This window comes from Pelodiscus sinensis, chromosome 19 (assembly GCF_052426305.1).
Source record: "Pelodiscus sinensis isolate ZL-2025 chromosome 19, ASM5242630v1, whole genome shotgun sequence".
Taxonomy (NCBI): Eukaryota; Metazoa; Chordata; order Testudines; family Trionychidae; genus Pelodiscus; species Pelodiscus sinensis.
The window spans coordinates 23,736,691-23,762,473 of NC_143070.1; the positions used below are offsets into that span (position 1 = coordinate 23,736,691).

At 51.8% G+C, this 25,783-nt stretch overlaps 1 protein-coding gene, 2 non-coding genes and 1 pseudogene across 3 annotated transcripts; 2 read left to right on the forward strand and 2 right to left on the reverse strand.

Annotated features, from left to right (window-relative positions):
- Positions 1-809: 809 nt before the first annotated feature.
- Positions 810-18,514, reverse strand: LOC142821482 (uncharacterized). Its single transcript, XM_089770893.1, has 10 exons — positions 18,146-18,514; positions 17,401-17,859; positions 11,352-11,447; positions 10,570-10,800; positions 10,241-10,263; positions 9,438-9,550; positions 8,815-8,874; positions 6,650-6,850; positions 5,309-5,422; positions 810-5,020 (listed from the first exon to the last, which is right to left on the reverse strand). The coding sequence occupies exons 2-10, from the start codon at positions 17,761-17,763 to the stop codon at positions 3,162-3,164; spliced, it is 3,060 nt and encodes a 1,019-aa protein (XP_089627019.1). The 5' UTR covers positions 17,764-17,859; positions 18,146-18,514; the 3' UTR covers positions 810-3,161.
- TRNAT-UGU (transfer RNA threonine (anticodon UGU)) lies at positions 13,438-13,511 on the forward strand. The gene has a single exon. It is a non-coding gene; the product is annotated as a tRNA-Thr (tRNA).
- Positions 15,065-15,149, reverse strand: TRNAS-UGA (transfer RNA serine (anticodon UGA)). The gene has a single exon. It is a non-coding gene; the product is annotated as a tRNA-Ser (tRNA).
- A 2,439-nt stretch (positions 18,515-20,953) lies between the features above and the next one.
- LOC142821474 (butyrophilin subfamily 2 member A2 pseudogene) lies at positions 20,954-22,537 on the forward strand (annotated as a pseudogene).
- The last annotated feature ends 3,246 nt before the right edge of the window (positions 22,538-25,783 follow it).

Below are 25,783 nucleotides of genomic sequence, written 5' to 3' on the forward strand. Positions count from 1 at the left end.
GGTTTCGGGAGGGAGACGAGACGTCAGGGCCCATGACTTGGAGCCAGCTACAGATACCCATGGAAAGCTGATTTTCAGAGGGGTGTGATCAGCCCTTCCTGTGTATCTGGCTTCTTTAAAGGGGCTTAATCAGGAGCTAAAAGTTGAAGAAGGGACATTTAGAAGGGTGAATTTCTGTCTCTAGCAGTTTTTTCTGTATGCCCCAGCGGCCTAATGGACAAGGCGCTGGCCGTCTAAGCCAGGGATTGTGGGTTCAAGTCCCACCTGGTGTTACAGTTCTTTCTCAGTGACAAAGAGTTTATCTTCTTCTGCTCACTGAAACAGTTGATAAACACACCCTAGGTTTAGGGTTCGAGTCAGACAAAACCATTTTAATATCCCAGCTGGGGGTGGTGGTATTGCAGATGGCAGGGAGTTACCCCTTACCAATACAAGCCTCTCCTCACACTCAAACGTCTGAGATATTTATACCTTCTTACAAAGTCACAGTGGAAATTTATAGAGAAAAGAGGAAGTAAGGCACTTTTCTCTTAGATGGTAACATCTTCTTGACCCAATAAACAGCAAGCAGTGCGATTTTTTGTTTGTTTGTTTAACAGCATTGTGGTTTCTTACTCAACTTGCTTAGGAAGCTCCCTTCTGACGCAGGATACACTGCGTACGGTTCAGTCTTTGGCCAGGCTAGCGAGGCCTACCTCCACAGTATGTATTGGACATAAATATTTTACTTAAAATAAAGTTTGATCAACTAACATGAGAAATTTAAAAGGTTTAATCTCTTTAATAATTCAAATGCAACTGTCCAGAGGCATCCCTAGCAAAATGGCTTGACTAATTATGTAATTAACAGTGCGTTTCCATTAGCAACAGTAATCTACAGAAGGTTTGGAGAGGGGAGGGCTGTGATTGGCTGGGCCGGGCCTGAACACTGCTGAGGGAATCCACTCAAGGCAAATTGCTCAAAACCAGGACTGGTGACAGCCCTTCACTGGAGACCTTTCCAAAATAGGCCACAAACCAGTCACACTGAGCACTTCAGCTGCCAATCCAGCCTGCAGGAAGCCTCATGAGCAAAACCCCTCAGATACCCCAGCTCTTTCTATGCCACAATCAGCCCTGGGCTTACACACAGGTGAGGGGTTATACAGCCCGATCTCTCCAACCCAGAACAGATGCATCCAGTTCCAAAGAACCAGCCATGAATTCCTGGTCAATTTATACTTTAGATCTTACCCACCAGATCACAGTGGACCAATCCTTTAAAATCTAAATGTTTATTAATAAAAGACAGAAAAGGTTGAGAGTAGGGCTGTTAAGGAGAATACATTATATACATCAATCAGCAAGTTCTTGATGCAGTATCTTAGTGGAGATGTTACAAACTACTAGCATAAGTCTTTGGGGTACATCGTATGTCAGGATGGGTCAGCAATCCTTCCCGTGTCTCTGTCCTTAACAAGGCTGCATCTGGGAGAAGTAGCAAGACTGAAGACAAGATGGAGCCCCCCTCATGGCATTTGATATTCATTTCTGGTGTCTCCCAAGCTAGAGCTAGTTACATGGTCAAGTGACCTGTTTCATATGCCAGCAGCCATTGTGCTCTGGCTGCTTTGCAGCTTTCCACACGCATTCTTCAGGTGTGTATTGGCCACCTTGAGAAATATTGTCCTCGGAGCTATACTGACTAGCATAGTGTGACGGCGCGTTGGGGGTTCCCCGTCTCCTGCACCCCGAAATGGCACAAACAGACTGCACCAGCCAGTGGAATTGAGGGTGGTTTATTGCTCCTCCAGCACAGCGCAGCGCAGCACAGATGTAATCTGGTTACAGGAACTGGGGGCTAAGAGGCCTCAATGCCCCCCTTGAGATAGGGGAGTCCCAGCCCCCTCCCCAGTTCCTTCTTCCCTGTCTTCCAGAAGGAACCAACTAACTCCCTTCCCGCCCTGCCCCCCAGCCAGGGCAGCATTCCACCTTCCTTTGTTCCTCTCCATGGGGGGTGTCTGGCCACTGGTTCAACAAGTTTGGCATTACCTTTGCATAGTGAGGCTTTCCCTGCTGGGTCTTGCTCCAGACAGCAGGGGTCACCACAGCCCAGCCAGGTACCCCCACTACGTCACACATAGTCACTCATTGGACATTCTGTCCTCATGACAGGCAGTCCATACACAGCATCAGCAGAGCCCACAGTCATAACTCCCCATGCAAACTCCAAACAAGTACATGAATACCATACACAGAATCAGCACAATATCAGCTTTTGTTTGACACCTCACACGGACCACTTTGTACCAAATTTGGGGCAAAAAGTTCCCCGTGATCACAGCAGTGATCTGTATGATCACCTTAAAATCCAATAACGTGACAGGGATCTGGGATCTGGGATGCAGAAGCAGGCAGGTGTCTGGCAAGGGGGAAGATGCAATGTGTGGCCAGGAGAGAGGGTGCAAGAAAAAAGGAGGGTGTCAGTGCAAGCTGGGGGTGCTGGCTGCTGGAGGAAAGGGAATTGAGGAGATTGGGAGGGAGTGTCTGGGAAGGACAGCAAATATTAGCTGGCTTTGGGCCCTCTTGCAGCAACATCTCCAGTCACACTGTCTTGGTCACCCCAGAGGGAGGCTCTACTGCTGCAGCAGCAGCCACACAGACTAGGACCAGCCCCAGACACCAGACACCCCACTACTGCACCCATTCAGTCCAGGGCTGGAGGTGTTGCTCCTGCAGCCATGCAGCTCAGGAACAGCCCCAGAGGCACCCCTGACATGGCCATGTGGCCCTGGAGGCCAGCAGTGTAGTGGCAGCAGTGCCTCTAGTGCCGGGCTCAGGTTGTGTGGCAAAGACTCAGCCTAGCACTGCCTCCTCTCTAGTGGCTACAAAGCACGAAGAGGGGATGGGGCTAAGCTCCATCCCCCTCAGCACATGCTCATTTTGAGGTGGGGCCTGGCACTGCCTTGTGGACAGGATCAAAGTCTTAGGAAGGCTGAATTCTACTAACAGAAAATTTTGCTCACCCCCACTATAGGGTTTCTCACCGGTGTGGGATCAACTATATGCAACAAGCCTTGAACTCTCGCTATAGCATATCCCAAAGTCAAAGCAGTTAAAGGATTTCTCTCCTGTGAGAGTTCTCATGGATAACAAGGTGTGACCTCTGACTGAAACATTTCCTACACTGAAAGGAGGTGAATAGCTTCCTCCTTATGGGTTTTCCTATGTCTTACAAGGGTTGAGGACTGACTGAAGCTTTTCCCACAGTAAGAGCAGCTGAAAGGTTTCTCTCCCGTGTGGGCTCTCCTATGGATAACAAGGTTTGACCTCTGACTGAAGCTTTTCCCACAGTAAGAGCAGCTGAAAGGTTTCTCCCCTGTGTGGGCTCTCCTATGGATAACAAGGTGTGACCTCTGACTGAAACTTTTCCCACAGTCAGAGCAGCTGAAGGGTTTCTCTCCTGTGTGGGCTCTCCTATGTCTAACAAGGCATGACCTCCGACTGAAGCTTTTCCCACAGTCAGAGCAGCTGAAAGGTTTCTCTCCTGTGTGGACTCTCCTATGGATAATAAGCTGTGATCTCCGACTGAAGTTTTTCCCACAGTAAGAGCAGCTGAAGGGTTTCTCCCCTGTGTGGGCTCTCCTATGGATAACAAGCTTTGACCGGTCATTGAATCTTTTCCCACAGTCAGAGCAGCTGAAGGGTTTCTCTCCTGTGTGAACTCTCCTATGGATAACAAGCTGTGACCGGTCATTGAATCTTTTCCCACAGTCAGAGCAGCTGAAGGGTTTTTCTCCTGTGTGAACTCTCCTATGGATAACAAGGCATGACCTCCGACTGAAGCTTTTCCCACAGTCAGAGCAGCTGAAAGGTTTCTCCCCTGTGTGGGCTCTCCTATGGATAACAAGCTGTGACCTCCGACTGAAGCTTTTCCCACAGTCAGAGCAGCTGAAAGGTTTCTCCCCTGTGTGGGCTCTCCTATGGATAACAAGCTGTGATCTCCGACTGAAGCTTTTCCCACAGTCAGAGCAGCTGAAAGGTTTCTCTCTTGTGTGGGCTCTCCTATGGATAACAAGCTGTGACCTCCGACTGAAGCTTTTCCCACAGTCAGAGCAGCTGAAGGGTTTCTCTCCCGTGTGAACTCTCCTATGGATAACAAGCTGTGACCGGTCATTGAATCTTTTCCCACAGTCAGAGCAGCTGAAGGGTTTCTCTCCCGTGTGAACTCTCCTATGGATAACAAGGCATGACCTCCGACTGAAGCTTTTCCCACAGTAAGCGCAGCTGAAAGGTTTCTCCCCTGTGTGGGCTCTCCTATGGATAACAAGCTGTGACCTGTCACTGAAGCTTTTTCCACAGTCAGAGCAGCTGAAGGGCTTCTCCCCTGTGTGGGCTCTCCTATGGATAACGAGGTGTGACCGCTGACTGAAACTTTTCCCACAGTCAGAGCAGCTGAAGGGTTTCTCTCCTGTGTGGACTCTCCTATGTCTAACAAGGTTTGACGTGTGACTGAAGCTTTTCCAACAGTCAGAGCAGCTGAATGGTTTCTCTCCTGTGTGGACTCGCCTATGTCTAACAAGGTGTGACAGGAAATTGAATCTTTTCCCACAGTCAGAGCAGCTGAAGGGTTTCTCCCCTGTGTAGGCTCTCTTATGGATAACAAGGGTTGAGGTCTTTCTTTTCCCACAGTCGGAGCAGCTGAAGGATTTCTCTCCTGTATGGGCTCTTTCATGTTTAATAGGAGTTGCACTGTCACTGCAAGCACAAGGTGAATGTTGATGGGGGATTTTCTTTTGAACAGTTTCCGTGTTTATTTTCAACTTTCTGCTCCTCTGACTGGATTCATCCTGTCCTGCTCCTGGACGGTTTCCCTGCTGCCCTTGTAGACTACGCTGACTCTCACAAGTCTCTCCTTGCTCAGGACTCTGAGAAACATGCCCTTCAGATCTTTCCACTAACACCCTACATGCAGCCATTTGCTCAGGTCCTTCCGCTTGAAGACTCTTATAACTGTTTTCATTCAGCATCCCATCGCCTGCTGGAATGGAGAGAGAAACCACACAGGAGTCATTCTCTGTGCTGAGCTGAAATAGAAAATCTGAATGGTGAACAGACAATGGGGGACAAACCCAAAGAATGGCTGGAAAGATTCAATAATCATGAGCTGAGTTCACCCTGCTTCCCCCATAACTCTTTCCCCACCCAGCACTCTCAGACTGTAGTTGATGACAGGCTGAAGGGCCAGTCAGACTTGATGAAAACACACAGCCAACATCTGCTATGCAAACACAGACATTGGTTTAAGTCAGTTTAGCTGATTTCTCACCTGTGTGGGTGTCACTGATGATCTCCACTTCCTCACAGCCTTGGAGATCCGGGATCTGCAGCGCTTCCCCTCGCTCCACCCAGGAGAGCACATGAGCTTTGGAAATAGGAAATCCTATTCAGGGAGCAATTAACCAAGTGCTGATCTTGTTCATTAAGGTCTGTGCCATTTCTGCTTCCAAAGCCAGGATCTTAAGTCTCCTACCCAGACAGGCTCCTTCCCCACCTTCCAGAGACTGGTCTCTGGTTGGTACAAGATCCCAGGATACACAAATTTCATAATACCCCTGTACAACTACCATGTTGGGAATAGCCTAGCTGACTCCCATGGGGAACTGAGCGCTCTGCTGCACTCTTACAGGATACAACTGTCTCCTTTAGGGTCTGTTCCATACTTGGGCAGGACAGGAACACACTGCTCATAAGGGGAGAGCTCTAAGACTTTCAGGACTGACAGATGCCCCTAGCCAGGACTCATATTTGAGCTGACACATGTCAGGTCTCTAGGGCTGGGAGGGAAAGGATCCAGCTGAGCTCTAGAGCCCTAGGGGCTCTGCCCACAAAGCTCTTGGCTGGGGGATGGAATTGCCCTGCTCTTGGGCTCAGATGCTCTACTTGAGCCAGAAGGAGGCAGGGGAATTGTCTGATCAGGAAAATGAATCCTTGGCTGGCCACTTCAAGCCCTGCCTATGGTCCATACTCCTGATCCTGACTGACTGTGCCATGGTGGGCCCTGTCAGCTGCCCACAACAACTGTCAGTTCTGCAGACAGCCAGGGCAGTGCTGGCCTGTTCCTGTGCCCAGCCAACGTGGAGACAGGTTGGGCTGCTTCTCTGCTGCTTGTAGATGCTCCTGCAGCTCAGCTCCCCTTCTGCAGCCTTGGTTCGACTCTGCCAGCAGCAGCAGCCCTCCTTTTGTGGCCAGTTGAGCCTGCCATTTGGTGCCCCTCTGGGTTGCACAGAATCTACCAGAGGAAGGGAAGGTCTCTGAGTTGGCGCCTTCCTTCCAGGGGCTCAGCACAATAGCACAAGGGGACCCTGCGGACGCTAAGAGCAGCTGCACCCTGCCCCACAACTCTGGTACCTGCCTGGGCCCTTCCACTGACACCTACGGTCAAGGCACAACATGGGCAAGATGGTTGGAACCACAATGAGAGCTTGGCTGTGGGAAGAGCAGCACCACTATTATGTCACCGAGTCATCTCTCACGCAAGAGCCAGGATTACTGGGGCACATACTGCTGATATTGGGGGTTTGGGCAATAAAGGACCCTGAACCAAACCCAACCCAGCTGCTCCAGAGCCCACCCAGCTTCTGTTACACAAAGGGACAGGAATCCTCACCCAGCCAGCTCACAGCTTCGTAATTCTCCTGCGTCACATCCCTGTAGAGGGCTCTCTGGCCCGGGTCCAGCAGAGCCCATTCCTCCCCAGAGAAATACACAGCCACCTCCTTGAAGCTCACTGGCTCCGCCACGGCCATTTCCTGTCCCTGGCTCTGCAGGCCAGGGGCAGAGCTGGAGTCGGACATGGGTGTTCTGCAGCCTGGCAGGGGAAGAAGGGGAATTGGAGACATTTCAAAAAGGGCTTTAATCCTTTCCACACCCAATTCTGCTCAGACTCTGTCCCTGGTGAAAAACATGCTAGACTCTGCAGTTTTGGGCAAACACTGAGTCTAGATATGCCATAAACACCACACACAAGTTAGATCTGAAAGTTGTATTTATTTCTCTCAATATCTGGCTTGAGTTACATTACTTTGCCTGCAACAATGGGATTCAGTTCTCAGCAACCAGGGTTTCTGCTAAACAAGCCACATATTCATCTGCCTGAACATGGACATAGGTTTAATTTAATTTGGGCCGCTGTATTTATAATCCTTAGTCTTCATGGATTGATTTGCAACCCAAACTTTGGTTCTCTCATCTGACAGAGACTTTATAAACTCTCTCCACAACAGAGAACACTTTATAAACTCTCTCCACAACAATAATATGAGTATTCAGATACATATTATTAAACATGTGTGCTGAATGTTTACAGGATAAGACCTTAAAATTCATGGATTCATGGCATCAGAAGATATCCTTAGCCATGCAGTCTGTACCCTCCGTGGCACAAGCCATTACACCTAGCCCAGCTACCCATGCACAAAGCTCTGTTTCCCCACAGCATATTTTGTAGAAAGTCACCCAGTGTTGATATGAAGACATCAAGAGATGGAGAACCCATTAGTTCTTTGCTCATTTATTTCAGCAGCTAATCCTCTTACCCATCAAATATTTGTGCCTCTTCTCTAGCCTGAAATTCTCTGACTGCAGCTTTCAGTTATTGACTCTCACTGAACTGTATCCACTAGACCAGGGGTGAGCAATTCATTTTGTTTGGGGAGCGGGGGGAGAGACTCCAAGATTTTGGAAAGTGGTTGAGAGCTGCACTCTTCCAAGACATTAAGCAGGAAATAGAGCGTATGGGATGGACATTGCGAGAAGAAGAGAGCTTTCAGTAAGGGGTTGGGATGCAGGAGGGAAAGAGGGATCTGGGAAGGAGTTCGGGTGAAGGAGGCAGTGTGATTTGGGGCACTGGATTAGCAACGACTCATGAGATATTTAAAGTAAAGTTAATTTAGAAAAGCGGCTAAGTGAACAAATAAAGAGACGAGGGTTACTTGGATGCAGAAAAAGAACAAAGAGTTTGGGTATGTGGAGTGGGAGCCAGGAGTGGGGGGCAGAGAATTAGATGGGGAAAGGAGAGGTTGGGGTGCCAGAGGCAGGCTTTGGCCAGGAGACTTATCTGAGTTACTCCCAACCAGAAGCCAAGCACCTCTCTGAGGCAGGCAGGAAGCCTGCTCAACCCTCATACCGGCTGCGGGGCCATGTGGGTGAGTGAATAAATGAGCCAGAGGGGAGGGGGCACAGTGCTTCCTTTCTGGCCAGAAACCAGCCAATGAGACTGTCCTGGGGGTGGAAGCAGTGCCTGTAGCCTTTCCGCTTCACCTCCGGTGAAGTGGCTTGCAGGTGGAAAGTGGCAAGCATGGAACTAGCCCATGGCTCGCAAAGCATCAGTGGGCTACATCCAATGGCCTGGTGAGCTAGATAGGCTGTATTTTGTCCAGGTCTGCACTAGACTGAAGAGTCCTTGTGTATCCAGAAGTTTCTCACCATAAGCAAACTGATACCGTGGAAGCCAGTCAGCTCTCAGCCTATTTATTGTTTGAAACTAATCCCATATTGAAACTGCCCGAGCAGTGAAATCTGAGCCTGAAGGTGCCGTCCATTGTGTGCTTTAACTTCACCCCTTTAGCATCACACCTTGTAGATCAGTGTTTCTCAAAGTGTCTGCAGGTCCCCAACCAGCGCCCCTGGGGATCCTTACTGATCAGTGTATGAGATTTAGGGCTGTGTGCACCATGGTCGCTGGGTTTGATAGGTAACTTCAATGACAATCCCAGGAAGATGTTTTCAGAGGAATTTTCTCATCATTTAAAGAATCTCCCCCTGCAAACTCACCTTGTCTGAAAGATCCCAGAGATTTTAATCTTCCTCTCTCCAGTGCAGAGGGCAGAGTGACTGGTGGGGGAAGGAATAAGAGAGGTGAGATTCCAGGCTCTCCTATTTATAACAATGTTCCCACTTTGAACTCTGTGCTTCAATTGTATCAGAGACCAGATACACACACACTCAGGTATTTAGTATGAAAGAGTCTGAAACTTTCATTTCCTCTCTCACTCGGGCACCTCTCAGCAATGGAGCCAATATCTCTGCAGCCTCACACTCATCCCAGGAGAGACAAGCTGTAAATGAGATTTACTCTTCCCTCCTCACCCCCTCCCACTTGGTTTCTCATTCACTCACTGCCTCTTATCATAACCTGGAGCTGTGGTGGCGGAACACGTTGCCATCACAGTAACTGGCCATTTTGATCTCTCAATGGGAGGTTCAGAGTTTGCAAACCCCTGGCTCTATCTGCAAGCAGTTGGGTCTGTTCGCTTAGTGTCTCTAAGGAGAGCAGAATGATGGGGCCGTCATTCTCCATGTGGGAATTGAGGAAGGGGAAGGTTGGCTTCAGAGCCCAGATTCAATAGTTTCAGATACTTGAACCACTTTCCCCTCATCCATCCCTTTCCAGGTACCTTTGAACTCCCTCAGTGTCTCCGACAGCGCAATCGTTTTCTGGGAGAAGGTGCTGACTTGTTCTTCCAGTTCAGGGGAAATCTCTGGCAGCTGGAACTGCCCCGTCTCACACCTGGACAGAAACAATTCAATGTGATTGTATTTACTTTACTGCTGATAAGTTCTGGCTAGTAAGTCTCAGCTCTAACAGGCCTGGGGTTAGAATCCTCCAATTCTCCCAGCCCGAGAGCAGGGACAACACATTCCATGGCCCTGCAACCTTCCCCTGAAAGGTCCCATTGCTGTTCTTCACTTCTGGTCTGGGGAGACTGGCTGGGGGACTAAAGGGGAATTGAGTCTCCGTGGCCAACTTACTTCTTGGCCCAGACGCCGAGGGACAGAAGGTTCCCAGGTGAAGGGCTGAAAGAATCTGTCCACTAGGGACTACAGTGAGACACCAGCTCCCCTCTCCCCAGCTCCTTCCACACAGGTCTCCAAACAGCCCTCAGGTGGGACAGACTCTTGGTCCCTGCTGCTCTGGGCTGAATGTGCCCAGCAGTGACAGGCCCATGTTCCACCCCACAGTCCTGAAGCAGCCAGGCCCCAGGGAGGTGAGAGCTCTAGCAAACACCTGAGGTTAGACTGTGCCCTGAATGGGGAATTCCAGAGTCTAAAGTGCGAGGATGAGACCCTCAGAATTAGAGGAGTCAGAGATATTTGTATCTAACGTGTGGCTGTAGAGCCCTGTGGAGATGTGGTGCTAACATCAGTTCCAAGCCCTTTCCCTGCACTCTGCAGTGTGAGGGGAGTGAGAGCCACGTACCTACTCAGGGTGCTTCTGACGTCCTAGAAAAAAGACAGAGAAAAGAATCTCAGCCCCATTGGACACCCAAAGGGGACCTCACAGAAGGGATTTTGCAAACATGAGAAGAGGCCCTGCCTTAGCCCCAGGAACATGGATCCCCTGAGCAAATGGGGCTTTGCCATCTCTAATAGCTCTGTGCCTGTAACTCTACAAAGCACAAGAGTCACTCACATGGCAGCAATGCACAAGGTGTTACACTGAGATCTGACAGCTGGACCCCAGCACTTGTGATTCAGGAGCCTCCCTTCCCTGTGTGGAGAGCTGGGACATTTCTCCCTCAGTCTCACCTGCAGGAATTCACTTGCTGGCTTCTGACACGTCCCCTCCAGCTCACCGATCTGCTCGCTGAGGCGGGAAATCTGCACAGAGAGTTTCCTGACAGTGTCAGTCTGGAACCTCCCAATCTCCTCATCTAACTTCTCCAGCTGGGCCAGCAGGAGTCGCTCTTGTTCCTCCAGGAACTGCCGCAGCTGCTGAAACTCAGCCACAATCATCTGCCTCTTGGCTTGGGTCCATTTCTGTGTGAAAACAGGGAAAGGGCTGGTGAGGGGCATGGACAGAACCCAGGGCTCTTTCATGGGGAACAGCGTGCAGCAGCAAGAATTTCTTGGAAAAACCTAAAATGTGAGACATTTGACTCTACTTTGTGGTTACTTGGCAGAGGCGTCTCTCCCAGCGTCTCCTTTGACCCATGTCCCTCAGTCATGGGCAACATCTTCTGTCATTCATGGCCTCTGGGAATTCAGACCCAGAGCAGCAGGAGGCAGGACTCAGCACCAGCCTGACAGAGATACCCAGAGAGGAAAAAGAAGCAAACATGTTAATGCACCAAGTGAGCAGACAGCCCTTCAGGGGACATTCAGCTCACTTGGGAAAGCCACAAAGGCTGGACATGAACTCATGCTGACATGGATGTTCAGGGCCTGTCTACAGATGGATCTCAGCCAGCAATCCATGATCCAGGAGAAACACAAACAAGCCCAACCTCACCAAGGACACGCAGGAGTCTGCCTCCTAACACAGCCCTCCCACTGCCAGTCCCTGCTGGTCCATAGCCACAAGCACTTACCAGATACTCCTGGCTTTTCCCTTCTGTTGCTGTTTTCCTTCTCAGCAGCTTTTCTCTCTCTTCCCGCAGAGCCTTCAAAGGAGTCTTCAATTTTTCCTGAAGAAACAGATATAAGCATGAGGGCAAACCCCATCGGATGTTGGGAGCCCATTTATCTGCCTTTAAGAGAGTCCCAGTTTTGTGGAACTCTGCCCTTGTCCAGCAGGGACTCAGCACTGGACGTGGGTTTGTCCATAGAAAAAGAGACAGGAGAAGACTGAGGGTATGTCTACACAGCAAAGTTAATTTGGAATCACAGCCTGGAAGGAACTCCGGCATCCAGAGCTATCCCAGCAAGCTTGTCACCAGTGTCATCCAAGGCCAGGGAGGCCTCAACATGTGAGTATCATCAATGTCCCCTTATGTGGGGGATGGGGGAGGAGAGAAGGGTGTGGGGGGGAGCCTAGGGACTGCGCGTGTGGTCCTTGCTGACCACAGATCACGCAGCAACCTGTGCATGTGCCACACAGAGGCCCTGGCCTGTTACCCACACGCATGTATGTATGAAGGCACATGACATGCTCCTGACCCCGGGGAGAGACACTGCACAATGCTCTCTCCCCAGAAGCTCCCTCTATGCAGAGGCAGGGCACATCTCCCTTCCCCCCCACCACACCCCCACACAATATACAGCACAGGGGCATGGAAACAGTCCTGGGCCAGCTCACACTCCCAGGGATAGCAGGACATGATGGTGCGGAGACCTGCCGTCCTCACCTTGCAGAGGGGGGCAGGGTATCACCCACTGTGTCCCCAGGGATAACTGAGCAGGTCTCTTGTTTCTCCACAGCTGCACCAGCCGCGGGTGCAGGGCGCACCAGCCACGGGTGCAGGGCGCACCAGCCGCGGGTGCAGGGCGCACAACCCCACCCAGGACAGCGTCCCGCACCCGGGCCAGCAGGATGACCCGGCACCTGGAGGAGTACCACTGGCAGCACCTGGCACTATATGCCAGGCAGGTCTGCTGCCAGGAGCGCTGGGTGGAGGAAGACCTGCAGCTGCAGCAGGAGGGCTTGCAGGAGCTGCTGGAGCAGGGCCGTGTCATCCACAACAACCTGTAGACCCTGGTGCAGAGACTGGTGCCGGCTGCCGCTCCAGCCCCTGTGGCTGCCCCAGCTATCGCTCCTCCACCCACTCCTGCTCCCCCTCCCGCTTCTTCTTCCTCCCCCGCCACCTGTTCCCCCCCCCCTTCTCGGGGACGCCAAGGCTCCCGCACACACAGTGCTGGGAGACAGGAGGGCCAGCAAGACCCCCAACCCTGAGGTTCTCCTCCTCCTTCCCCTTGCCTTCCCCTTCCAGATCCTTCCTCCCAGGTGTCCCTCTCCCTCCTCCCCTCTCCAGCCTCCTTTCCCAACTCTCACCAGGGTTTTATCCCCGTTTTTGTTTATGAAAATACATGTATTTTATTGGACATCAGGAAGGGGGGGTTAGGGAGGGGTAGAGCAGAAGGACATGAGGGAGGAATGAGGCACAAGCCCCCAGTGGGGCAGACCAGGGAGGCTCTGAGTGCTCCTCAGGGTGGACGCTCTCCCGCAGGGCCTCCTGGATACTGACAGCCTCCCCGATGGATGTCCTGGATGGCAGCCTGCAGCAGGTGCAGCCAGGCTGAAAGCAATGCATCCATGAGACACACCCGGGTGCCCAGGGGCTGCTCTGGCTCCATGTTGCAGAGTGCTATGGTGTCTTGAGTGAGAGCAACCAAAGCACTCAGAGACACACATGCTTTGCTGTCCCGCAGCAAGGCAGGAAAGCAAGCAGGGACACCGGAGCATTGGCTGCGCCGGAGAGGGAGGGGGGGGTTATGTGTATGTCCCCTTAAGCACAAGCCTCAGCCTCAGGCAACAGCCACACAAAGATACCCCTTAATCCCCAGGCTGCTGGCTAACCCTCATAATCATGACACCAGCTGCCAATCAAATGTCTTGGGCTGCGCAGGCCTTGAGTCATGGCAAGAGCTGGAGGGAAATGGGGAACGGCTGCACTTTGGAATGGGAAGGGGGTGTCTGGCACCATAGAGTAGAACAGTTTGATGGTTGCTTTCAAGGAGGGCACCATGGCTTAGTTGGCTAAAGCACCTGCCTTGTAAGCAGGACATGCTGGGTTCAACTCCCAGTGGTGCCTTATCACCAGGTTAATGGGGCTTTCCTTTCTTCAATATGTATCTGCTGTTGATTTTACCTTCAGTTGAGCTTGGTGGTGCCCTCACAGTGGGAATAGGATAGTAGCAAAGAGCAGGAGGTGCCCTAGGGGTTTGGTTTAGTGAGGCTTAGCTAGGCTTGGTAAATCAAGCTGTGGAAGATGGATTGCAGCAGCCATCTCCACCTGAGTGAAGACATGACCTAATGGTGCAATTAGTTAGATGCCGACACTTACAGCCCCACTGCCGCTAACTCACAGAGGCTACATCTACACTAGAAGCTTTCTCCTTAAAAAAATATGTTAATGATGGACTCAATTGCACAAGTCATGATCTCATTTGCATATTTTCTGCCAATGGGATTGTTGTGCAAACACAAGCGGCGTGAACATTTTTTTTGCACAAAATCCCCTTTTTTCACAAGATTCTTATGCCCCCCCCCAAAAGAGGTATCCTGATCTTGCAGAAAAAGGGGGTTTTGCACAAAAAGAAAACTTCCATACTGCTTGTTTTTGCACAGCAACTCCAGCACAAAATCAGTTTGCCAGAAAATATGCAAATAATTTCATGACTCATGCAAATGAGACCCTCATTAGCACCTTTTTTGCTGAGAAAATTCGTAGTGTAGCCATAGCCGGAGATTCTGGTGCTGATCATGCAATAGAAGCACATTATGTTTAAACAGCTGCCATGTGAATGTACCTGAAAGTCACAAGGATCAATGATCTGTATGAAAGGAAGGTGGCCAGTAATTAGAGCCCCAGGTATGTTGTGGGCACCTCCTCCACCAATTGCAATACACACTAGGCCGTTCCTCCCCAGCTGGGTGTGGTTCTTGTTCTTCTGCATAGCACAGCCCATGGAGACCGAGGACCTGCCATTGGGCTTCCAAATCACACCCTTGTTGAATGGATGGAAACAGAAACCAGACACACAGTGGGTTTGAGCTCGCTCCAGCTGAGGGACGGGTTTGCCTGGTTTATGCACATTAGAACAGGACAGCAGTAAGGATTCGTCTTCATTTAAAGAATTTTAAAAAATAGAAACCTAGAATGTAATGGAATTGGAGAAATAAATGTTTCCATTGAATGGTCAGTTGGATTTGAAGTAACACTCATATAATTTGTAGTCTATCACTGAGCTACTCTCCCTGATGTTTGCACTGTTAGGAGTTGAGAAGGGAACAAGAGGCTTTTGTAGCCCACGCACCCCTGGGCCTGTCTCCATTACTTCTGCCTCTGCCAGGTGAAGGGAGGCCGCTGGGCCCAGCATCTTTCTACCCAACCAGGGCTGGCTTTTGGGGAGACGGAGGGGCCACTGGAAGCGCATGGTCCCCTGGCTGCATCTATGGGGAGGTGGCTCTGCTGAAAGCCAGACTGGTTTTCCTGTTGTTAGGCAGGACCGTGCAATCCATGTTCTCTCCTGCTTTTGTAGCCTCTGTTACCTTCTGCAGGTGTCCCTTCTGATGGGACAGGCATGTTCTTCTCAGGGTTTGGGTTCCATGTTGCCCTAGGAAGGGGTGTGGCTAAAACACAAGCCTGGCTGTGAGCAGGATTTGAACCTACACAGGGAAACCCTATTGGATTTCAACTCCAACACCTTAACCACTCAGCCATCACAGGTATAAGTAACAGCAAGCCAGGGAAACTGGCAAATAATCTCAGTGCCCAGGCTTGATGTCACCTGACACAGAATTCACACGGCAAACCATTTCACCCGTCATGCGGAGGAGTCCTGGGTGCTCTGGTCTGAGGCTGGCTTAGAGGTGAATTCAAGGGGAAACCTCACAAAGGAGATTCCAGGCAGCCAGGCCATGGGGGTCTCTGAGATACCCCAGCCCTGCAGCCTGTCCCACCTGGCTGTTGTCATGGTCCCTCTGTGAGGTCACTGCCTCCCAGCCAATGAGCTGAGGTGATGAAAAAGTTCCTTGTGATGTCACTGCTGCTTTGCAGGCTCATGTCCTGCCCCTCGCCAGCCCCTTTGCATGTGTGAGCTGCTCCCCCTCTGCCCCCCTCACTCAGGGCTGGTTCTGGGGCTCACGCAGGGAACATCAGAGGCTGCTCAGGGGGCCACATTGCTAGGCCAGGGGCCCTCCTGTGGGGCTGTGAGTGTTGCTGTCTCTGCTGTACAGACACAGCCATAGAGCCTCAGGAGGCTGAAGCGGTGGGAGACACTTCCCTGGTTTCGGGAGGGAGACGAGACGTCAGGGCCCATGACTTGGAGCCAGCTACAGATACCCATGGAAAGCTGATTTTCAGAGGGGTGTGATCAGCCCTTCCTGTGTATCTGGCTTCTTTAAAGGGGCTTAATCAGGAGCTAAAAGTTGAAGAAGGGACATTTAGAAGGGTGAATTTCTGTCTCCAGCAGTTTTTTCTGTGTGGCCTAATGGACAAGGCACTGGCCGTCTAAGCCAGGGATTGTGGGCTCAAGTCCCACCTGGGGTTACAGTTCTTTCTCAGTGACAAAGAGTTTACCTTCTTCTGCTCACTGAAACAGTTGATAAACACACCCTAGGGTTAGGGTTCGAGTCAGACAAAACCATTTTAATATCCCAGCTGGGGGTGGTGGTATTGCAGATGGCAGGGAGTTACCCCTTACCGATACAAGCCTCTCCTCACACTCAAACGTCTGAGATATTTATACCTTCTTACAAAGTCACAGTGGAAATTTATAGAGAAAAGAGGAAGTAAGGCACTTTTCTCTTAGATGGTAACATCTGCTTGACCCGATAAACAGCAAGCAGTGCGATTTTTTGTTTGTTTGTTTAACAGTATTGTGGTTTCTTACTCAACTTGCTTAGGAAGCTCCCTTCCTAAAGAACGACGCAGGTGGGGATTAGGGAGGTAAAAATGCTTAACAATACTAATCACGTAACCGATTACAATTTTATCAATGACAGTATTTTTTAACCTGCTGACAGGCAGGGCTGGAAGTGGAAATGGGCTCTCCTGGTATTAGATCTCTCACAAGGTCTGCTGGGGGCAGCCACAAGAACTGCTGGCCAATGGGAACGCCCAGCAGCTGCAGACTGAGGTTAACTGCCAGAGGCAAGTGGGCACTGCTGGAGCAGTGGGAAGTTTATCAGGCACCAAGAAACATTAGCTCATCAGTTAACCAGTTTGAACTCTTGCTACAATCCAGTTGAATCCCAGTTCTGCCTGGCATAGACCTGTGCTTCCTGAAACCCTGCTATGGGTAGAGTGAAGGTGCTCGGAGTCCCACACAGCATCCAGCCCAGCAACCTCATCTACTGCCAGCTGCTGCGTCAGAGTTTAACTCCTCACGGAGGAGCCCAGGAGTTCAGCATCCCAGTGGGAAACCTCCTCTCCCTGCTGGGCCTGGGGCTTTATCAAGGCATCTTTCCCTCATAAGGGCCACACTTCATCACTGTTCAGTGATGCTGAGGGGCAAGGAGCTGGGTCCCTACCAGTTAGGGCAGGGACTTTCCCTTGCTGGGTGTTGTGCAAGGCCCAGATGCCACTGCGGGTCTATAAGGCAAATGCCAGATTATTAGTCCTGTTCCTCCAGTCAGTAACAGCTTGTAACCTCCTCTTCTCCAGTCCCAAGACAGCTCACTGACCGAGTGGCCTGTAGCTCCTGTAATCTAAACCTCTCTGATTGTTAACAACTTCCCTTGTGCAAACACCCCTTCTGCCAGCAGTGAGGGCTGGGTTTCAGGATTCAGAGCCTCAGAGAAACATTTCCCACATCAGGTATCTGTAAAGACTTGATGTACGTTGTACCACTTGTACAACTTGTACCATGAAGGCTTTACAGAGCTGTGTCACGCCTGTGCCCGATAACAGTCAGTGAAATTAGCCTGTAATTAAAACCCAACGTTATTTCCCATCACACTGGACAGCAACTCTGTACCTTGTACTCCTGGGCAGCTTCCTGTATAGGCGCCACCGTTTGATCCCAGGATCTGTCATACACCACACAGATGGGAGTTTGATCCTCTTCACAGAACAGCTTCAGAGCCTCCTGGTGCTCCCCGCACACCCCGTCCCATCTTGCTCTCTGTGCTGCCTGGAAACTCAGCGGCTTGGCTAGTTCCACCACGTTTGCCAGCTGCCGGTTGGGCCGGAGGGGTCCCTGCTGCTCAGTGTCTCTGCACCGATGGCTGAGGGGGGCCTGGCAGGAATTGTGCCCACACTCCAGAGTGACAGGGGCTGTGAAATCCTCCAGACAGACGGAACGCGGCGCTTCCTCCCCCACCGGGCTCTCTGCAGCCATGGCTGCCTCTGGGCTGGGGGACCGGGGCCGTGTCACTGTCCTGTGCTCAGCAATTGGGGGGCAGGTCCGGGGGGGGGGGGGCCTGAGGCACCAGCACTGAGGATACAAAAAAATCAAAATTATAAACCAAAAAAGCCCCAAAAGCTTCGCTCACCCCCCCCCCCGGGGCCTCTCAGCCCCCTGCCCAGCCAGCCCCGCCCCGCGCTCCTCATGCCAGGGCCCCCCCTCTCCGCACACTCCGCAGCCCCCCCCCCCCGCACGGAGACAGGGCGACACGCGCGGGGTGTTTGGGACGCGAGCGCAGAGGCGGGGGGGGGGGGGCGAGGCCATTGCCCGGCCGGAGCCGCCCCCAGAGCGCCCCGATCCCCAGCGCCGGACCCACCAGCAGCGCAGGACGGGGGGGTCACAGCCCCGCAGCGAGTAACGGCACCAACGGCCCCTCCCAACTCCGGGCGCGCGGCGCGGGGCCTGAGCACGGCCGGGAACTCAGGGAATGGGGCGAGCGCGGTCAGACCGCGCATGCGCAGCGGGTCAATGACTCCGATGAGAGTCCAGCGCCAGGGCTTAGCTCAGACCGAGGGGCTCCCCTCAGTGACGTTGCTCGCTCCGCCCCTTGCTCTGAAGCCCGAGTGACAAGGGAACCCCCGGCTGTGAGCCCCGAGTGACGTGCGATTTCCCCGCCCCCGTACGGCGTCATCAATGACGTTGATTGCCCCGCCCCTTGCTCTCGCGCCCGGGTGACGGGGATTCCCCTGACCCCGCTGTGGCGCTGGGAGTGACGGGCCGCCCCAGGGACACTGAGGGCGGGGGAGGGATTCGCAAGGGGGCCGGGTCCGGGGCTCCATGAACCAATCAGAGCGCGGAGCCACAGCGACGTCACCGGGCCCCGCCTCCTGGCGCGAGACACCGACCCGCGGCACGTGCGGGGGGGCCGGGCCCTGGGCCGGGGCAGACAGCTCATGGGACCCCCCCCCCGCAACACCCTGCGACCGTGACACCCCCCTGCGAGCCCCCCACAACCTCCCCTGCGACAGTGACACCCCCCTGCGAGCCCCCCACAACCTCCCCTGCGATCGTGACACCCCCTCTGCGAGCCCCACCCCACAGCTCCCTTGCAAGCTCTCACAGCCCCCCCTGCAAGCCGCTTAAAATCCTCCCTATGGGGCCCCCCACAGCCCTCCCTGTGAGCCCGCCACACTCCCTCCGAACCTCGCACTTCATCCCATGGGGCTTTGACAGAAGTGTCCTGGGCTCTCACTGGGGGATCCCTGTTCTGTTCATTCCCTCTGGGGCACCTGCATTGGCCACTGGGCAGACAGGACACTGGGCTGGAGGGGCCTTTGCTCTGACCCGGCCTGGTCACTCCTGTGTGGGAGACCCGTAAAGTCATTAATATCGGCAGCGCTAGTGACACTGAGGCTCCTTTAGAAGGAGCCAGAGCAGCCTTAGCGCACGTCAGGATCAGGCCCCTGAAACATGGATTCCAGCTGGAATAAGCGTTTGGCCTGTGACCTGAATGTCACTGGGCTTAGAGGGAGCAGACCTTTATCCTTAGATGCCAGGGAACCTCGATTTCACTGTCCACTTACAAACCCAGGAAAAAATCTTTCCATTCATAGAAAGAACTGAGGCTGCTTGAGAACTTCTTAGAGTTCAAGGACTTGAATTAGTCTGTCTTGGGAGTCACCTCGACAATTTGTGGTTTAATAATAAAGATTTTACTGTTTGAATCTCAGTGTCTGTCACTGAATAGTTACTATCTGAGCCAAGTACTGCCTGCCCCTCCCCCTAGCATTTCCCACTGCTGTGAAAATTGAACATGGGAAAACTGTGCAACTGGGAGCATGTAACTAGATCCATATAACTACTCAACTTTTACTTTTTCTGTCAACATCACACATCAAACACAATGAATTCTTCAAAGTAGGAATAAGAGCCTCCGGAAAAGGGCGCTTTTTCCAGAGGATCGGGGCCAGTGTAGACGCTCTTTTCCGGCTTTTCTAAAAGCCGGAAAAAAGCGGCGGACATTTTTATTTAAATGCCGCGGGGGATATTTAAATCCCCCGCGGATTTCCCTACGACGACTGGTGAAATTTACATGCCCCTTCCGGAAAAGGGGCCAGTGTAGACGTAGCCCTTGTGCAATGAGGGCTACCGGCATTGACAGAAGCGCCCCTCAGTGCGATTAGCTGTCTTCACTCGACTGCTAATTCGAACCCTGGAAGATCGACAGCAGCAGCCCTCATCTTCTCTGTAGTATAGATGCACCCAAGTGTGTCTCTGCTATAACAAAAACCCAGGTCTGTGGGTTAGGGTTGGGGATGTTGTGTACAATATGGACTCCTCTCACCTGTCTTCTCCCTTCCCCCACCAGACACGCTGCCCTCTGCACTGGAGAGAGCAAGAGGAAAGTCTCCGGGAGCTTTCAGACAGGGTGAGGTTTCAAGTGGAGACTGAAAACACCTTCCTGAGCTTGTAGCTCAAGTCAGCAACCAAACCCCCAGCGACCACGACAGGCAGAGCCCCAAACCTGCCCACTGAGTGGTGAGGAGCCCCAGGGACACTGGATCAGAAGGACGAGGGGCCGTGTCCTGCCCCCTTTAAGCAATGGGATGGTCGGACCCCCCACTTCTCACTATGAGCACAGTTTGCAGGCAGGGGCTGCGCTTTGTGTCGGGGCAGCTGATCGGTGCAGCCCCTCCTTGGGCACCAGCCTCTGCCCTGTGCTGGCCCCTCCCAGTGACCCCACCCAGATCCCCTTCCCCAGAGGCCCTGCACCCAGCCAGGCCAGAAGCCAGAGCTGGGCTCCCCCCATTGAGCCTGGCTGCCCTGAGGAGCCCTGGACCCTCCACTGCCCTGGGGGTGACTAATGCCCAGGCCCTGCTCTCTGGGGTGAGGCGGCTCTTCCCCCGCGCTGCCCGCTCCCCTCTGTGCCCTGGCGGGGGGTGGAGGCTGCAGCAGGGGAGGGAGTTTCCCTCTGGGGGTTAAAGCTGGAACCTGCCTCCTCTGCTCCCTCCTCCCCACTGAACCCTCCTGCTCTGGGCCTGGCCCTGGGGGTGGAGCAGCCCGAGCTGGGGGCAGGAGGCTGCAGCCTCTGCACACAAATGAGAAGCTGACGAAGCGGGTCCCATTGCCCAGGCCGAGGCGCTGCAGTGACAGCTCGGCTCAGTCTCAGGGCCCAGGGCAGAGGCAGCTCCCTGGGGCCCAGGCCTGTCCCAGCCACAACAGGGCTGCTGGGGAGGGTGAAAAATGGCCCCAGCCGCCCACAGGGCTGAGCTCTGCCCCTCACACCCTGATTCTCTCTCCCCAGCGACTGTGATGCTGGATCCAGACACGGCGAATCCCCTGCTCATCCTGTCTGGGGATCGGAAACGTGTGAGATGGGAACAAACACAGCAGCGACTGCCCGACAACCCGGAGAGATTTGACACTCGGCCCTGTGTGCTGGGCCGTGAGGGGTTCACCTCGGGGAGACATTGCTGGGAGGTGGAGGTGGGGGATGGGCTATGCTGGGCTGTGGGGGTGGCCAAAGAGTCTGTGAGCAGGAAGGGAGAGATCAGCCTGAGCCCCGAGGGGGGGTTCTGGGCTGTGGAGCGGTGGGGGGTTCAGTTCCGGGCTTTCACCTTCCCTGAGACCCGCCTGCCTCTGAGCCCCCCCCACAGGATCCGGGTTTGTCTGGACTGTGACCGGGGGCAGGTGACATTTATCGATGCTGGAACCGAGGCCCCGATCTTCACTTTCCCGCCGGGCTCCCTCCCTGGGGAGAGAATCCGACCCTGGCTCTGGGTGGGGTGGAAATCCCAGCTCAGCCTGTGCCCCTGAAATTAGCCTCTCTGGCCTCACACACTCCAATCCCTGTGACCCTGGAGGACTCCATTGTACCCAGCCTCCTCATTTCTGTGATGCCTGAAAACTCCTCCCCCACCCTCCTCCAGTCCCAGGGATGGGAAAGGTAAGCAGAAGACCCGTTGGGGCTGCAGGAGGGGCAGAGGTGGGGGTTGAGCAGGGGGAGAACTAACAGCCAGGCTGGGGACAGACAGAGGTGGGGGTGGCAGGACACAGAATTAACCATTCAGGGTTTGGTGGGTTGGAGAGAAGCTGGAAGCTGCGCAGCAGCAGGGAGCGATTTGTACCAGTCTGTGTTCTGAGATCTCATTGGGGTCTCCAGCTGCAGCTCCTGCCACCGAAGCCAAAGTCACCTTCCCCTGTGACTGTGGGACGGCCGGCAACACTTGTCATCAGTATCCTCCTAAGTGTTTCCATCCATAAGTGGAGGGAGTTTGGTCTCATGCACCAATACTGATGTCATGGGCTCTTGTTGGGACGTGTGCCATGAACATTCATATTTAAACACAAGTCTCATTACTTTTGTGCAAATAACTTTTTAATAAATATTATTTGTTTATATTGTGTATGGAACATGACTTTCAGTCTGTCTCCCTGAATCCATGTGGGTATTTTCCTTAATATGGGCATTTTCATTAAAGTTCCTTTGAAGAATACTGCTGTTAGATTTCCTAAGCTGTGACATGTTCCAAAACAAAACAAATCACTTTTGTCCAAGCCCCACATGTATCATAAAATGCAAGTCTCAGTTTTTTCTCCCCTGTTGAGGGCTTAGTGCCTTCCCGCTACCTAAGGGTATGTCTACACAGCAGAGCTATTTTGGGTTACCAGAAGTATTTTGAAATAGATATTCTGCATCTATTGAAGCAGACAGTTATTTTAAAATAGATTTTGAAATATTGGGTAGCTTATTCCGACATCCCAGTAACACTTGTAGTCCCCTTACTAAAGGTGCCTCTGATTATTCTCAGGGAAGATCCTATGTGCTGTAATCTAGCCCCAGAGACTACAATTCCCATGAGCCCTGGAGGAAACCAGGAAGGAAGTGGCTTTTGTTTGGGAGATTTGAATCTCTCCACATGTGTGGAGGAAGACTCAGCAGTCTGTGGATTCTTCCCTGTTTTGGGAGCAGAAAGGGAACCAGGCTGCTGTGGGGGAGTTTGATCCAGTTCAGGAGCTGTTATGTGGCAGTTACAGACTGGGACAGCGAGCCTTTGGAACTGGGATCTAGCAGGCTGCTTGTGATTGCCCTAGAGCCGAGGTCACCAACCAGTAGATCACGATCTACCGGTAGATCTCAGGGGCTCTCAGAGTAGCTCTTGAGCCCTCTCTGAACTGCATATCTGTGCAGTACATTTACATTAGATTTCCTCATTTGAGGAGCAGCTACTCACCGAGCAACAACACAGGTGAGTAGCTGCGAGTAATGGTGGGAGTTGGGAGGTCTGGAGGCCTGAAACACCCGACCCAGCTGACCGTGGCTTTCAGCTGAAAGAGGCTGCCCCCCGCTCCAACTGATCGGCGGCTTCTCCTCTGCGCCTGCCCATGTGGAGCTTGGTGCACCCTGGCTGAGCACCATGGCCAGCTGGCCAGGCAGCCACTTCTCTTCTCTCCAGCCCGGCTGCCCTGCGCTCAGCCCAGGGAGGCTGTGTCTAGCTCCAGCTGTGCTGGAGCAAGCTTCCCAGGCTGAGCGCAGGATCACAGATGCCCATCTGATGGACTGTATACGACTAGAAATCTCAGACTACAACCCAGACTTCAAAACACTGGCAGATACTGTTCAGTCACAGGTGTCACATTGAGACTTTGTTATTGGAAGAAAAAATAAATAATTATCAATACTTGATTTTAGATTTACAAAATAGCAGAGAACAAAATGTATAATTGTAAATGCTTCATTTGACATTTAAATAGCATGAATTAAAAACAGACCATTTATTTCATAACTATAAACATGTGATTTTAATTTTATATATTGCATAATTTAAAAATAAACTGTTTAACAAAGTGTATAAGGGCTTGGGATAGCAAGTGATGGAAAGGAGAATAGAGAGGGCGGGGCTTCAAGGAAGGGGTGGGGCGGTAGATCTTCGCCTGTTCTGAGACTTAAAAAATGATCTTGGGTGTAAAAAGGTTGGAGACCACTGCCCTAGAGGGGAGGCTCTCTGGCTGTACTTGTGGCTAGAAGCTACTCTGCATCCAGCACACAGAAGGAGACTGTGAGTAACTGGGCATCGTTGGGAAAATACTGCCTGGGACAGACCTCGGAGATACAGACTAACTCTGGGTTCAAAGAGAGGCCAGTCCAGTGAACTAGAGCTGATGCATAGCTGAGACCCACATACACACTACCTACAGAAGCAAAATGCAGGACAATGTAGCACTTTAAAGACTAACAAGATGGTTTATTAGATGATGAGCTTTCGTGGGCCAGACCCACTTCCTCAGATCAAATAGTGGAAGAAAGTAGTCACTACTTTCTTCCACTATTTGATCTGAGGAAGTGGGTCTGGCCCACGAAAGCTCATCATCTAATAAACCATCTTGTCAGTCTTTAAAGTGCTACATTGTCCTGCATTTTGCTTCAACTACCCCAGACTAACACGGCTACATTTCTATCACTATACTACCTACAGAGAATCTCCATTACAGCTGCAGTTCTTCAAGCGCGCCCGCGCAAGCAAGAGTCTGGGGCTCTGAGTCCAGGAGTGTGCACACTCTGGGATGGGATAAATATTGGCAGTGCAAATGGCAGCTAAATAAGTTCCTTTTACTTCTGCGTTCTTTGTTAATTGATATTATTCACTGTTAATTTATTAAATCCTGTATCTTTAAGTTAAGTCAAGGTGTTCATTCTAATGCAATCTATTAGATGTATATTATTTATGATTTGTAATTGTTGTTCTGGAGTTAGATCCAGTTTATTGTTGGAATAAGTTTATTCCTGGAGGTTCCCAAGGCACACCAGTAAGTGTGTTACAGGGGCAGCCAGGTGGAGGCACTGCCATTATAAGTTCTTTATGAGCAAGGGACAGCAGCAAGGGGCTGGATAGGGTTTCCCCAACTAAGCAACATCACCACTGGAGTACTCAGGATCTCCTTTTATGTTAAAACCATTAGGTGCCCAGGCACACCTGTGAGTGTGACGTGCTCCCGAGTAACCTGCGGAGGGAAAAGGGGGTTAAACACTCATTCAACAAGGGTTAAGGGGCATTTTGGGATAGTTCATTATTTCAGAATTTGGCAGTGCAAACAGTGCCAAATTACAAAATAAGCTCTTTTGAAATAGCATTGAAATAAGCTACACAATTTGCTTAGGCTGTATCTATACTGGCCACTTATTACGGAAAATCAGCCACTTTTCCGGAATAACTTGCCAGCTGTTTACACTGGCCCTTTGAATTTCCGGAAAAGCACTGATGATCTACTGTAAGAAATCAGCCGCTTTTCTGGAAATATTATGCTGCTCCCGCTCGGGCAAAAGTCCTTTTTCTGGAAAACTGTTCTGGAAAAGGGCCAGTGTAGACAGCACATTAGTGTTTTCCGCAAAAAAGCCCTAATCGCGAAAATGACGATCGGGGCTTTTTTCCGGAAAAGCGCGTCTAGATTGGCACGGATGCTTTTCCGGAAAAAGTGCTTTTCCGGAAAAGCATCCTGCCAATGTAGACGCGCTTTTTCGGGAAATACTTATAACGGAAAACTGTTCCGTTTTAAGCATTTCTGGAAAATCATGCCAGTGTAGACGTAGCCTTAGTGCATATTGCGTAGGTTATTTTAAGCTGAGTCCTGTGCAGATGCACCCAAAATGTTTACAGGAGATCTGCAATATGGTCAAGAAATGTGTGTTTAAAATAGTGCTTTTAATTTTACATAACACAGACCTGTAACACAAACATAACCGCACTCCCTTTCGTGATTCAGAAACTCCTCAGATACAAGGTAAAAAAGAGGGGCAACAGGCTGTTAATGTTGCACTATACAAGAGACACTTGCCAAAGGCTAAAGTGTTGCATGTCATTCCTGGACTCCTGTAGCAGGAGGTCACAGCCACATTCCACCACAGAGAAATCCTGACGGGTCCACTGTACTGAACAGCAACGGAGCTGGTTGTCTTGCTGGAGCTTGGCTTGTTTTGCAAGGTATTTACAGGGCCCAAGGTCACCTCTTCTAAATG

What these genes read in the sequence shown, in the direction of transcription:
- LOC142821482 (XM_089770893.1), bottom strand. Translation starts at nt 17,763, where the DNA reads ATGGCTGCAGAGAGCCCGGTGGGGGAGGAAGCGCCGCGTTCCGTCTGT. An exon ending in GTCAGAAGCACCCTGAGTAG is followed by an intron (nt 9,551 to 10,240) that starts GTACGTGGCTCT and finishes GTTTCTGTCCAG; the next exon opens with GTGTGAGACGGGGCAGTTCC. An exon ending in CATCAGTGACACCCACACAG is followed by an intron (nt 5,021 to 5,308) that starts GTGAGAAATCAG and finishes TCTCCATTCCAG; the next exon opens with CAGGCGATGGGATGCTGAAT.